The 15503-nt window shown below is 42.2% G+C and overlaps 1 protein-coding gene across 1 annotated transcript in view; it reads left to right on the top strand.

Moving 5' to 3' along the window:
- Positions 1-15503, top strand: part of CUBN (cubilin) — a 311762-nt gene that overhangs the window by 170912 nt on the left and 125347 nt on the right. The window contains 3 exon segments of the mRNA XM_021064811.1: positions 1334-1444; positions 2874-3002; positions 3992-4124. Coding sequence (XP_020920470.1) covers positions 1334-1444; positions 2874-3002; positions 3992-4124 — 373 coding nt within the window.

Here is a 15503-nt window from a genome sequence, read left to right as displayed (position 1 = left end):
ACCCCTCAAGACACAAGTGAAATGATTGCAAAGGGTAATTCTGGGTCCATTATGAATCCTGTTTCCAATAAGCCCTGCCCTGCCTTGAGGTTTTCAGGAAAAATGTATGATTGCAGACATAATGTGGGAAAGGCATTACATTCTTGCCTTTCAGAGTCATTCTTGACTCTGCTCTAAAATGAATGACCTCTGTGATAATAGGCAAGTCACTAAAGCTCACCAGGCCCCATTAGCTAATCTAAAAAATGAAGTATCTGGCGTTAAGTATTCTCTAACATTTTTCCTAGGGATGTTAAGCATTCCCAAAAGGCTCTCTTTACTGCCCTGCATGTAAATCTGGGGGTTGGTGAGGAAATCCTTAGCCAGAGAGAGTGGCCAGCCAGCCAGGAACTGAGAAAGAAGACCCCTGCCTTGAGGCTAGCAGTTTTATACCTAAGGATAATTGCTACTGAGGGGTGAAGTGTTTAGATGAAAGATCTCACAGGTTCAAAGAAAAACCAAAGGGAAAGGTACCCCAACATGTACTGTTCTGCACATTATTCGAAGCTTTCTGTATAGTGACTCGACCTCTAGGCCCCTGGTTCTGGCCTTAAAGTCAATCCGAGAATGCTAGGAGACGTGCACCAGGGGAAAGATGGGATGCATTTATAAGCACAGGTAAAGAGTCAGAATCTAAGGAAACTATTCTATTATGAAAAGTGCTTCCGAGAGGAACAGAGCAATGGCTGATACGTTCCCCAGAGTCCGTGGAATAAGCCTACCCAAGGGTCCTCTACCTTACCAGTAGCAGCATTTCAGATTCTGCAGGGTTTGTTTTTTGTTTATTTGTTTTTGTTTTTTGTTTTTTGTTTTTTTTTTTTTTTTTTTGCTTTTTAGGGCAGCACCAGCAGCATATGGAAGCTCCTAGGCTAGGGGTCGAATCGGAGCTGCAGCTGCCAGTATACGCCACAGCCACAGCAATGCTGGATCCAAGCCACATCTGGGACCTACACCACAGCTCACAGCAATGCCAGATCCTTAACCCACCGAGAGAGGCCAGGAATCGAATTCGCATCCTCATGGATACTAGTCGGATTCATTTCCGCTGTGTCACAAGGGGAGCTCCTAGAGGCATTTTTAAAACCATCGATTCGGTTGCCCTTCACAGGAAAGCTTTTACCAGAACCGGTTCCTTTTCCTCCTCTCCGCCCCCCATGCCCTCCCCCCCATCTTCCACATTCACTGCTTCCCTGCTGAAGAAGCTGCCGGAGAATCATCCGAGGTAAAAATCTTATTCGCTGTGTGTTTCGTTTGCCAGAACGTCATTAAACAGTCTCCCCTTTTCTCCTTATAGTCAATCATATCACCCTCTCCTTCAGCCACTTTGGGCTTGAAAGCAGCAGCACATGTACCCGGGACTTTGTAGAAATTTTGGACGGCAGTCACAGTGATGCGCCCCTGCGAGGTACTGCCCGCTCCCTCATTTGCATCTGCGACCTTGGCTTGTTTCAGTGTCTATGCTTACGGAGGTGTGTGCTGTCGCTGGGGTTTAGAATGTGTCCAGTCATGATGAAGAACAGCTTGAGCCAAGTAAAGATAATGAGAGGCTAAGAAGGCAGGCGTTAACGTGGGATTCCAGAAACTCAGCTGGTTCAGATTCAAGGACACACATAGTTTATGGGCTTTTTTTTTTTTTTATTATTATTGAAAAGTTGCGACTGCTTTGGACAGTAGTGAAATGCAGTCCATTCTGGCACTAGAGAGCATTTCCGTGAGAAATTTCTTGCTGATAGTTGATCACTGTTCTTGTATTCAAATTGAGCATGTTTCTTCTGGTTTTGTCCTCAGTGGAAGCAAACTAATAGATGAATGAATGGATGGATAGATAGATACATAGATACTTAGACAGACGGACAGACAGCCTAGAGTTCTGTTTATAGGACATCCCAGTAAAATTAAAGATTGCTGCCTTCTAGTTTCTGAAATGTCCTCAAGCAAAATGATTGCAGATTATTTAAACTTTCTTCACGAGTCTCTCCTTTTGACCTTCACCGTGCAACCTGAAGTGAAAGACCAGCTGCATCAGAAAAGGGATTTGGTTTTGTGACTTTGTCTCCAGTGCCCGGAACAGTGCCTGAGATGAGAGTAGGCAATTGAGAAATGGTCTCTGTTCTTTGCCGATTTCTGATTGTATTCCTTGAGATCTTTGTCTATCAGCATTTGACCAAGGATGAGAATGTGCTTACCTGGGACTAGTGTGCTCTTCTAAAAACCTTATCAATAGTACCTGAATTGATCCTATACCCTGATGACACTGGGTTTCATTGCTCACAATGTTGCCTTTGCTTGAGTGGAAGAACAGAACAGGCACAGAGAACTGAAGTAGCCTGACTCCCATCACATGGCTAGTAAACAGTGGAGCCAGGAGTTGAATCCAGGTGTTCTGGCCCCAACATCCACACACTTCTCTGCTGTTATATATCTTCACTGAGAATTAGCACATATATTTGTGCAGATCCCTACCGCCCTGGAGAGCTTAGCATTTGGAGGTCATCCACGTTTCTTATTTCCCCCTACTAATATTTATCTTATTTATAAATCATCTCCCCTATACTTATGTTTATAGTTTTAAAAAAAAATACTTTTTTTTCCCATTATAGCTGGTTTACAGTGTTCTGTCAATTTTCTACTGTACAGCATGGTGACCCAGTTACACATACATATATACGTTCTTTATAGTTTATTTTGAATCGTCGGGCAGCATCCCAAACCCTGACCCCAATTTAAATGGTGCTCTTAAGAGTCCTTTTCTGTTGGCTTTGGTCTCTTGCGATTCTAGTAGATGTGTTCACATGTCATCACTCATTCTCTTTGTCATTGTCTTCACTATCTAGGCCGCTATTGTGGCTCCTCCATGCCCCATCCCATCACTTCCTTCGGCAATGCCCTGATGCTGAGGTTCGTCTCAGATTCTTCAGTGAATTTTGATGGTTTCCATGCTACCTATGTGGCATCAACATCAGGTAAGAGATGAACAAGTGGCACTGCCGGGTTAAGAGGAAGGTATGGAAAATCTTTGATTTGTCCTGTGGGACTCCTCTAAGTTCAGAGTTCGGAACTAGTTTCCTGAGATCACTCCTACAATGAACCTTACCGTCTCCCAAATTAGGTTAAGGTACTCGTAAATCCTGCAAGTAGTGAACTCTCCACCACATCTTCTGGATCCATTCTTCTGTCCATGGGCATGTCAGTTGTTCCTATACCCTGTCAGTTGTGACTCCTGCTGCTTGGGTGGCCTCTGGGAGTTGGAAGAATCTTCTGAGATGATCTTGGGTGACTTGCTTGTCAGTGACTCCTCCTTCATGATATGTTTGTTAGGGAAGCCCTTGGCAGACATTGTCCAGTGGCATTGCTAACAGGGGGGCAGTACTGCTCTTCCGTCTCCCTGGTCCCATGGCTGGGCCCAGGCAGGGCCGGGGGTTGGACCTGATGTAGGATGGACCATAGCATGTGGGGAGGAGAGGAGAGAGGACCTACCCTGTACATGGGGTGCATGGCCAGGAGGGTGCTGCTCATCGGGGGCCAGCTTGTTACTGAAAGCCTTGGAATGCCTAGAAGATTTATGCATGTTTCAGGACTCTCCTGAGAAGGAAAAGCTGCAGTACTGCCTTCTGTCCTAGGCTAGGATTGAAAACCATCCTGGTCAGAAATACCAACGGGCTCGCAGATTAAAATGAGTCTTTTATGATATGAAGTCACAGTTCCCCGGGAGAAAAGGCTTTGAGAGTAGAGACCACAGAGACTCCTTCTAACCCGCCGTACCCCGTGGCTTTTGGTTTTCAGTTTGCAGAATCTTTTCATTATTTACAATGTGGATTTTTTAAATTCTGGAATGGATGTAGCGTATCCTTTGATGCTGCCGATAGCCCTTCTGGTGTTCTTTCTCCTTTATCTGTTAGGGTCTGTCTTTAATATTTACTCTGCCACTCACTTTGTTTTTCTTTTCTTCTAGCTTGTGGTGGAATCTTCCACATGGCTGAAGGCATCTTCAACAGCCCTGGCTACCCAGAAGTTTATCCCTCTAATGTGGAATGTGTTTGGAATATTGCCAGTTCCCCTGGCAACCAGCTCCAGCTGTCTTTTATGTAAATTCTTTTTTATAGAGTATTGTTTCAGTGAGAATGAATCTGCAGGAAGGAAGCACTGTTACTAATAGGATGAACAACGAATAGCATATGTGTCCAAACAACTGTTAAAGAATATGGCGGGAACTTCAGGAAGTCTCTTTCCACATTTCCTCTGCTTTAGTCATAGTTTGGATTATAAATAGCCTTGAGATGCTCCTGAGAATGGTTTTAGAGTCCTGCCTAACATTACCAAAGTACATGCCGAAGCTCCTGCTGCATGAATTTTTGGAATGCTCATTGTCAGATCACATTAGTTTTATCCTTTTTTAAAATTAGCAATATTTAGATTCTTCCAGAGAATCACTAACATTCTTTCTTCCAGCTGAAATCCTCATCTCAAAATCAAGCTTTCTTTACCCATATATCTTATCCTCCAGCCCAATGCACCTTTTCTTCTACTCCTAACAGAAGAATGGTTTGGGGAATTTTTTGAAACTGTGGGCCTGATATAAATAGACAGTCAGATATTTCTCCAGCAAAGATGGGTTTAATGCAGCTCAGATCCCGCGTTGCTATGGCTCTGGCATAGGCCAGTGGCTACAGCTCCGATTCGACCCCTGGCCTGGGAACCTCCATATGCCACGGGAGCGGCCCTAGAAATGGCAAAAAGACAAAAAAAAAAAAAAAAAAAAAAAAAAAAAGATGGGTTTATTCGGGATGAGTAGAGAATTGCAGTTTGGGGTCTGCAACCATGGTGATCCGTGTGAAAGTCCCTGTATGGTGAGAGAAAGCGAATACTTTTATAGAGAAGAAAAGCAAGTTGGGAGGGCTGTAGCGAAAAAGACCATCCATGGCTTCTCATTGGTCAAGTCCTTTAGGAAAGGAGAGAAGTCTTCTTCCTATTGGACATGATAACTCCCCCTTTGGGGATCCTGACTCTAATTGAGATTTCTGTTTATTAATTTTTTGCATTTCCTCCTTTTGATCAAGATCTTTCCCTGAAAGTATTGGTGATCAAGAGCTAGATTTTCCAGTTTTAGTGCTTTTTGTGCGTCAAAGTCAAGAAGGGTGTTTCCTGGTGTAGTATGTCATGTTGGAGGGAAAGTGCACAGATTAAAAACTTCTTAAGGTCACATTAGGGTAACTAGAAGGAATAGGACGGAGACCTCTCAGGTGCTTTTTATCTAAAGTCCATGTGGTATCAAGATCATAGACATTGGAGATCATCTGAAGCCTTATGTCATCCTCAAAGGTTTGGTGACAAAAATCTAACAGGCAGGAGGAAAGCTGTCTCATCTTCTTCAGTTCCAGAAAATCTTTGCTTTCAGGTCACCAGGTTACGTGAAGGTCCATTCAGCATTCAGTGATTTCTTTAGGCGTGCCACATGAATTCAAAAGTCTGTTCTTCGGAGTTTGGCATCAGAGGGTTTGGTTTGCAGGAGTTGATGCTGGCCTTTCCAGTGAGGTTGAAGTGAGTTATTCTGGAGGAGTCTTTTCCAATAGACAAAAATCTCCAGGTTGCTAGGTGGGGTACTTAATGCCATCATCCCCTAAGGGTATACTATGAAAAGATTGCTTTCCCAGAACATGGTTATTTTTAATAGAAACCATCTTTTGCAATGGAGTATCTCTCCTTTTATTAATTGTGGGTCAGAAGAAGTAGGAGCCAAACGAATTGGAAATTCTGTGACTAGCTCAAAAGGTAAGGGTTTATGCATTCCAAAAGGAGAAGATCCGAGATTTAATGTTTAATGTCTAATGGCAATGTTTCTGACCATGGTGTTTGGAGGGCCTCCATAAATTTTGCCCATTGAGCAGAATGATGCTGTTAGTGTGTTTACTTGCACCAGAGGATTGAGAATGGTCAGCACAGTCAACATGTTGTAAAACCAGCCAAACAGAGTAGACTCGTCAAAGCAACTGGCCAGTTAAATGAATTCCTCAACCACCAAGAAGTTTGAAAGGAGTTCCCCAGGTAGGGATAATTTTTTCCAAAAGGACTTTTGCCATAGAAGAGAAAGTAGCCTGTCTTCAAGGAAAGGCTTCCGTTTAGGGTGGAAACATATAGACCATGACTAGAACATATTTACATCCATTAGAAGAAGAAATTGTATGAAATCCATTTGCCAGAGCTTGGATGGTCCATTGGGCCGTTTAAAATGTCTGGAGGCAGAATGAACAGGCTTCCCTCGGTTCTACTTTGGACAAGTGGGACCAATGAGGCAGACACTTTTTCCAGCCTTGTTCATGTTTCCCATCTAATATTGATTCGTGAAGGCTACCATCTTGTCAGTGTAACTGTCAGGGGCTTTTTTGTTGTTGTTAGGGCTGCACCGGTGGCATATGGAGGTTCCCAGGTTAGGGGTCAAATCAGAGCTACAGTTGCTGGCCTACACCACAGCCACAGCAATGCAGGATCCGAGCCGTGTCTATGACCTGCACCACAGCTTACAGCAACACTGGATCCTTAACCCACTGAGCAAGGCCAGGAATCAAACCTGCAACCTCACAGTTCCTAGTCGGATTCATTTCTACTGTGCCATGATGGGAACTCCAGAACCATGGTTTAATGCATGTATAGTGGTGAGGTGGTGGTTGTGGTGGGGATTTTAGAGTGTCTGATAGGAATAAGTTGTTATTTTATCCAAACCAGAGCTTTCTCTTTTTATCAAATCAACAGTTGTTGTATTTCCAATCTTGTTTTCCCTTTCCTGAGGCCAATTGTTGGACTGCTCCAGCCAGTTTTTCTAAATTTCCCTCTGGACCACGATGGAAGTTTGGCTGCTATTGGTCCCTTTAAGGGCAGCTCTTTACAGAAATATCTCTAAAGTCATTTCCCTCAGCTTCCAGAGAGTCAAGTTTAGAGTGCCTTAGAATCTTAATAGTAGCTAAAGTGGCAGGTGAAATTATTGCATCCAATAATTCCTAAACACACGGGCCATTTAAATTTTTTTTCTCACTGGAAGTAAGGAAGGCACATTGCATCCACAATATTCCTAAATTATGAGCTGTTCCAAAAGTACATCCACTGTCAGTATGAATACTGGGAGTTTTGCTCTTGGCTAAAGTATGCCCATGTAAAAGCATATAATTCAGTCTGTTGAGCTGAAGTAGCCATAGGGAAAGATGCTGCCTCAGCCACATCAAAAGGAATCTTAAAAGCATGCCCAGAACTGTATTTGCTGTTGTCACCTTTTTTTCCCCTCCTTTTTAGGACTGCACCCACAGCATATGGAGGTTCCCAAGCTAGGTGTCGAATCAGAGCTGCAGCTGCTGACCTGCGCCACAGCCACAGTAGCAGCAACAGCAGATCCGAGCTGCCCCTGCAACCTACCCAACAGCTCATGGCAACACTGGATCCCTGACCCACTGAGCAATGCTAGGGATTGAACCTGCATCTGCATGGATACTGGTTGGATGCCTTTCTGCTGTGCCACAATGGGAACTCCTCACCTTTTAAAGAAGAACCATCAGTGAACCACGAGAAGTCAGCATCACCCAGTGGAATTTCCTGTAGGTCACCCTGAGGAGTTAGCAGATGGTTCATCGGCGGTAAGCATCACAAGGGACTTTGTTGATGATGGAGGGGAAAAGAGTAGCTAGGTTAGAGCTATCATAGTGTAAAATAAAGTGAGGAGCAGTTAACCAAAGGACTTCTTAGAAGATGAGATGGCTGGCTGAGAAATGTTGAATGTGATGAGGATTCCAAATTTCTAATGCATCAGGAGCAAAAATGGCTAAGGTAAGGGGGGTATCCCCGTGCTACGGGGTCCAGTTGCTGGCCATAACACCTATGGGTCAATGGTAGTCCCGTCTTTGGGGGGTAAATACTTGGGCATCCCCTTTGTTTCCATATACAAAAAAGGAGATAGAGAATCTGGTCGCTGGGATGCCCAAGGGTAGGTGGGCTCATCAAACTCTCCTTCAAGGCCTTGAAGGCTATGTCACCTGGTTATTCTCATAAAATTGGGTTGGGGTCGTTGTTGTTGAGGTTAGCCATACAGAGCTTTAGCCAGGAGAGAGAAATTTGGAATCCAGTTTCAGCAGTAACCAACTAGCTAGAGAAAACTTCCCAGTTGTGCTTAGTTTGGGGTTTGGGGAAACTTAGGACACCATGAAGTCTGTCTGGATCCACGTATAGCCCTTATTCTGACAGCTGATGCCCTAAATATCAAGCTTGAGTTTGTGCAAACTGCTATTTTTCTTCGGTGACCTTCAGTCTCTTTAAGGCTAAAAACTTTAGCAGGTGGATGTGGTCTTCCTGGGAGGAGGTTGGGGAAGGGGAGCAAAGAAGCCAGTCATCCCCATATTGCAACCAAGCAGTTGAACCTCTAGAAAACTTTGAATCATCCATATCAGCCTTTAGGATTTGTGAGAAATAGGAAGTCTCAGGAAAACTCTGAGACCTCACTACCCAGGTGAATTGTTTTTCTTCCCAAGGAAATGGCAAAAGGTGTTTGCCTGCTTCATCAACTGGAATGCCAAAGAATGCACTGCCTCAAATTCTCCACAGTAGAAAATTTGCTTCCAGTTGGAATGGATGTCAGTAACACATGAGGGTTAGAAGCAACAGGGTGTCAGTTTATTGTTTGGATGTCCTAGATAAGCCTGCACCTTTGGCCGTAGGTTTTCTTGCCAATAAATGGGAGTGTTACAGAGGATGGTACAAGGGATAATGACTCCTTGAGCCTTGTAATTTTCTACTAGGGGTTTTATGCTTTTTTTTTTTTTTTATAGCTGCACCCATAGCATATGGAAGTTCCAAGGCTAGGGGTTGAATCAGAGCTGCAGCTGCCGGCCTACGTCACAGCCACAGCAACACCAGATTCTTAACCCACTGAGAGAGGCCAGGGAATGAACCCACATCCTCACAGATACCACCTGGGTTTGTTACCACTGAGCTACAACAAGATCTCTGGGGTTTTATGCTCTAAAGGATTTTTTTTTTTTTTTTACTTAAAGCTTTTTTTAAAATCTGGTTAAGAGGTTTTTAAAGGGTCTACTTGAATCTTGATTGGAGGTGTGCTTTGAATTTTGCTGACATCCATTAGAGATTTTGCCCCAGAGGAGGGTGGTAGCTGATTCAATAGGGACAAATGGTAAGTGTTTCCAGAATCAGTTCTAGAACCATCAGAGATGGAACAAACAGTAAAAAATGTCAAAGAGGCATTTAATTCACCTGGTTGATTACTTTGAGGACTGCTGTCAAATTCTAGGATGATTGCTTCCTTCTTTATTTTTTCAACTCTGCATGTGGATGTGGAAGTTCTTTGGCTAGGGATTGAACCAGCTCCACAGCCACCTGAGCCACAGCAGTGGCAATGCCAGGTCCTTAACCTACTGCACAACAAGGGAACTCCTGTTTCCCCATTCTGAGAGAAAGATACTCCAGCATGAAACATCTCTGAGAAGTCTTGGCCTAACCCATGGGTAGGAGGTGGAGAAACTAAGGAGAAAAGGGCATGTATCTCTCAAATGGCTTCAACAGAAAAGAATAAGTTCAGAGACAGGAGCTTCTTGAGGTTCATCAGAGACCCCCATTATTTGAACTGTTCCAGTCCTCTGAGGCAGGGGCTGTTTTAGAGCAGTGGGGATGAGCCCCAAGAGGGTGTCTGTAGTGTCAGTTAGGACTGAAAGAGATTCATCCCCAACCTGGAGAAATGTGTGTCTGTGACATTTAAGGGAGGATGAGGAAGAGGCCCTGTAGTTCCATCATTGGGAACTGGGAGGATGTGGCAAGGCTGGTTAGAGGGCTGATGGTCCCTAAAGCACTTCAATTTGCAACTGTCTCTTTTCCAGTGTCCTGGTTCTTTGCAATAGCAGCAGGCATGAGTGAGGCTTTGGTTTCATTTAAGAGCTTTCATTTGCTGGGGTTGAGGAATAAGAATTTTGGCAGTCTTCCTCTGCAGTGACTCATTTAGAGTGCGAGAGAGCTGGTTTGCCACATTAACTAAATCTGGGCTGGACGTAGTCTCCCAGTTTATCCTGCTTCTCTTTACTAGAAGGGAGTCCATTAATAAACATAGAGTTTAAAAGCTACCTGGTTGAACACTGTCTAAAGGAAAACCAGAATTTTCTCTAAAAATAATCTGAAGTTGATTATAATAATCATAGACAGTTTCATCAGATTTTTGTGGGCAAGCCTGAATTTTGTTCTAATCAACAGGTTTTGGAGAAACCCCAGGAACTGTTTGGTGAAGCCACCTAAGGGTTGTCTGAGCCTGATCATATAATAAGATAGCAGGCTGGTCTGCCAGTTATAATTCTAAAGGCCTTTCAGAATTTTCTCCAATTAGTGATATTCATCCAAGACTGGGCTTGGCCTTCATTCACAGGCAGGTGAACTAGCTTTCGTAAGTCAAAGAGATAGTTTGCATGACTATCTTAAATTCCTCAGCAAATCTGTGAGCATTTTCACATACTTTGGGAAAGCTTTAACTGTCACTCACAGTTCTGCTTTAGTCTAGGAAGTACAAAAGTTAAGGGTTTAGTCTCTGGATCTTCTGAAGGCTTCATTTTGAACAGACACATTCTGACAAGTCCAAAGGAAGGGGGAATGGGAAGAGTTTCATGGAGGGAAGCTTGGCAAGAGAGTTATTATGGGGATTGACAGTACAGAGCAGGCATAGGCAATACAGCAAGAGAGGAGAAAGATGGTACCAGCAATGGGTCTAACCAGGAGGAACCAGTGGAAAAAGATAAGATGGTGCTGGAGGCAGAGCCTGAGATAAAAAAACCAAGGAAGAAGAGCCTGAAGCATGATTTATCTTTCATTAATCATGTTTGCCTCAGCTAACCTTAAAATCTTATTTTGTAGTGAAGCAATTTTAGACTCTTGATAATGTTGGGAAGCCTCAAAATACCAGTCAAAATAAACATCATACTCATTTCATTTCTAGAAATTTTTAAGCTATTGAAGTTGAGTTTGGTTTTAAGAAAATTAAGCATGGGGATGTCAAAATTTCCCCATAATGGCCTTTGGGAAGGCTGATCCATTTAGTTAGAAATGGGCATGAAAGGACTTCAGCTTTTAAACCAGAGTCCCTGATGGAAGAGAAACTCTCAGAGATTTTGCTCTAGAGTAAAAAAAGAAAAGAAGAGAAAAAGAAAAAGAATTTTCAAATATTTTACACACAAACAGCTCAATTCAAACAGCTTGAAACCCTAAATACCAACCAATTCTAAGGAAATAGCATGGTTCCAGAGGAATCAAACCAGAGGCTTTTGCAGCTAGGTGCCAGAGAATAGCCCTTTGCAAAGAAATGGGCTTAAGGCTAAAGGCTGAGCAAAAACTGGCACAGTTTCAATGAAACAGCCCCTGTTCCTGAAGGAATGAGTTGAAGGCTGTCAGTTTCAGTTGAAACAATCTGATCTCAAATCAGACAGAAGTGCCAACTGAGTGCTGGCGTAAAGAACAAAGCATTGACCAGAAAGATGAGGCTCTAAAATTGATTTCTCTGTAAAACCTGGAGAGCTTCAAATGCAGATAGAGTGTAAGCTTAGATCCAGGAGAAGGATGTGCCTTCAAACTCCAGGGTTGGCCAGAAAAGCAGTGAGGGACAATGGGATGAATCCATGAGTACCACACCTGTTTGCTTACCAGCCTGGAGCTGTCAAGAGACTCATCTGGTCCCTATACAAGCCACCAAAATGTTGATCTGAAATAAATAGAATGCCAGATATTTCTCTGGTGAAGATGGGTTTATTCAGGATCAGTGGAGAATTGCAATTCAGGGTCTTCAACTGTGGGGAGCCCAGCAAGAGAAGGAGAATGTTTTTAATAGAGGGAAAAGGAAGCTGAAAGGGTGACAGTCAACAAAGAGTCCATGGCTTTAACTGGCTGAGTTCTTGCCAAGAAAGAAGGACTTCTTTCTATAGGGCTAGACTCTTCATTGCAGAGTGTAAGAGCTCATTCTTCTGGTTTATCAACTCTATATCATTGCAATTTCTGTTTGTTAATTTTCTACAAAAATTAGTATTTGACTTGTAAAATCATTCTCACGTTCCTCTGAATATGGGCTATGGACATAAAATCAGCATCCCATCACATTTTGAGTGATCTTGAGTTAAAGTAAAAATAATAATGTATTCTCTAGAAGTCGATAGTGAAAGGAACATTGTAAGGGAAATAGGACTTTTTAAATCATCAGTAGAGAGGTATGTGCAACATACTACTCTGGTAATAGATGCTGAACAAGTATTGAATGATAAGACTTTGGTATTTAAACTGCCATTTTAAATGAAAGTTATTTGTTTTACTATATCACAGCTTATTGAGCTTTGGATAGAGTTGGTGATTCTGTTTTGAAAAGCGTATAATAAGTAACTTACTGTTGTGAGGATGGTTTTGAGGACACTGTTTATTCAGGAGTCTTGCTTCTCTCCTAGAACTGCCATTCTGTGCATCAAGAATGGGTTTTTTAGAAATGAGAGAAAATGTGTTTGTAGACCACATTCAAACATCTCAAGTTGCTTTCTTTCAATCCATCAATCAGACAGGACCTCTTTAGGGTCCAAGTGGCTTTGTGTTGAAACACTGATGCCCTCTGAGTGCCTGAAAGGCAGTGCATGTTTAAGTTGCCACAGGGGAGAAAAGTTTTGTTTGCTCTTGTCCTTAGCTAAAAGCACAAAGTTCTGTATGGGAACACACACACACACACACACATAAACTTTTGCCATATATATATATTTCTTTATTCAAAAAATATTGATTTAAGCCCCTACTATGTGCTTACACATGTAAGCACGTTACACCCATGTGAGATGCTTTGTATAGAAAGTCCATGTTACTCCTATAATAGATGCTTTGTGATGTAATAATGAGTAAAACATAAACATTGTTCTCATGATAGAGTCAGTAGTCCTTCACATGGCTTATTAGGTCTCATAACTGATAAATAAACGGGCTTTTGGGGTCTTTTTCCTCTTGGTCTTTACCACATTCACATTCTTGATCAATCTGTTGCTTAGTGGTCATCAGGAACTGGGCCAGGTCCTGGGAATATTTTAAAGAGACAAGTTCCCATTTCTTGTTAAGTTACTAATATGTTCATGTCAAAAAAAATTTTTTAAACGTAAGAGATGCATTTCACCCATAAGGGATAATCATGTCCACACATGGCCACAGTTGTGATGAAAGACGTTAAATTTTAAATGTACAGCACCAGGCTCCTGCATACCTGATGTTCAAGTTTCAAATTCTCTCACTCTGGCATTTCTAAAGTACCTTGTGTGGCAGTTCAAGGTTAAATCCAAGAGGACCACACTGGACTCTCCTCCTAAAAGATGGGAGGTAAACACAGAAAACAAGTTTCATCCATTTTACTCTGTAATAGACACAAAATCCTGATTACTATATTAAATCTTAATGCTTCATCTTTTTCCTTTTTCATCCTACAAGAGGTTAACTTTGATCATTTTGTGTTTCTTTTTATTTTTAAAGTATAATATGCAGAAGACAAGCTGTTCCTCTTTACGTAGATGATAATGAGAAGGGCTTTATGGCAAAGCCTCCAAGTTATTTCTGCCCTGGTCTAAACTATATCCAGATGGGTATTTGGAAGCACTCCTCTGGGGTGAGCGAGAAGCATATGAAAAGCAGATGGAATCTGTCAAGTTCTAAAGCATGGGGTTTGGATGGTGGACACTGTGGTGAAACTGAGTAGGGAGAAAAATCGGAGAAATCGTGGTCGACTCTATAACATAAAAGGGGGGCAAAATAAACCCCCCCCAAAGAATTTTTTTATAAAACAGATATTTAGAGGAATTAAAAGAAAATATGCTGTATGCTGGCCGAGTCCTTTTAAAATGTGATTGATCTTGGTTCAAGAATCAAAAGTGAGATAATGAGAAGCAGTGATGGTACTATTTTTGTTCCACATCATATTTTTACTAGCAGATCTGAGCCAAGACATTTGGAAACAGCATAAATTTGCTTGTAAAATGGACCAGCCTAAAACAAAGACTTCCAAGAACAATACAACTTTTTAAAAAGTTTAATTTGATTCTTACAAGTACCATTGTTTCTAATGAAAGGCCTTTTATGACATTTAGCGTTGGATTACACCAGTCTGGTACAAAAAACAGAAAAATCCTGTACTTAGTAATCTTCTAGCCCATTGGATCAGACTTTAATGTCCGTGTTGATCACCTGGAATCTTGTTAAAATTTATATTCTGATTCAGTTGGTTGGCGGCTCTGATGCTTCATTTAAACAGGCTCTTGGGTGATGCTCTGGTGCTGGACTACATGCTGCACTTTGAGTTGAAATGATTTAGGGGCAATTTCATGTAAATTACCTTCTGAGGCAAATATTTTTTTCCTGAGAATCAGAAACACAATTTTAATATATTTTAGAGTTCCCTGGTGGTTCAGTGAGTTAAGGATCCAGCATTGTTACTGCTGAGGCTCAGGTTGCTGCTATGCCATGGGTTCCATCCCTGGCATGGCATTTCTGCATGTTGTGGGTTCAGCCAAAAGAAATTAAAAAGTAAATAAAAGGACAATTTAAACATGTTTTACATTGTTCATACCATTATGGGTGATAAAATTGAGGATGAATTTAAGAGCCAAACTTGGCAGCCCTCTTAAGGATGGATTCAGATCCATTATTTGCCTAAAATTATTGTAGGTAGAAACTTTGTCTTAGGAAGAATCAAGAAATACAGTGGAGGTTCAGACACATGTGTGTTTTGTTTAGCCTCGTGTGGATTTTTTTCTGATTTCTTTTGCTGTTTAATTATCACTCACAGTTTGCTGCTAAAACTAGGTCTAGAATATGGATCTAGATGATCTCTACTGGAGTAACCTTGATGAGATTGTGAGAGCCACAGACCCACCATCTGGCCAGAGCCCTACCAATGCTAGTATCTGGCCTGAGAAGCTAGTGGTAGAACGAACTGACCAGTTTGCTCCCAGGCTCTGACTGATGGTGAAACCTCAGAGATGTGTGTGGTACATCCATCCCACTGCGGGGCGTGAGGTCCCAGAACCTCCAGGCTGCTAGTCTGTTATCTTAAGCATCCTAACCCTTTTGCTGAGATAGGGCCCAGGAAGATGCTGGACTTAGTACTAGTGACTAAAAGATACACGATAGAGAAGTAAGTTTTCCATTCCTGAGTTTTTTTTTAATTTCCTTCCCAACAGTTTTTTTCTATAGTCGTATCAGACAGTCCTTTCTCTTCTCTTCTCTTCTCTTCTCTTTCTCTTTCTCTTTCTCTTTCTCTTTCTCTTCTCTTTCTCTTTCTCTTTCTCTTTCTCTTCTCCTTCTCCTTCTCCTTCTCCTTCTCCTTCTCCTTCTCCTTCTCCTTCTCCTTCTCTTTCTCTTTCTCTTCCTCTTCCTCTTTCTCTTCCTCAGGCCACACCTGCAGCATACGGAAGTTCTCAGGCTAGGGGTTG

Source organism: Sus scrofa, chromosome 10 (genome assembly GCF_000003025.6).
Source record: "Sus scrofa isolate TJ Tabasco breed Duroc chromosome 10, Sscrofa11.1, whole genome shotgun sequence".
Classification (NCBI taxonomy): domain Eukaryota; kingdom Metazoa; phylum Chordata; class Mammalia; order Artiodactyla; family Suidae; genus Sus; species Sus scrofa.
This window is presented reverse-complemented; position numbering and strand designations above follow the sequence as displayed.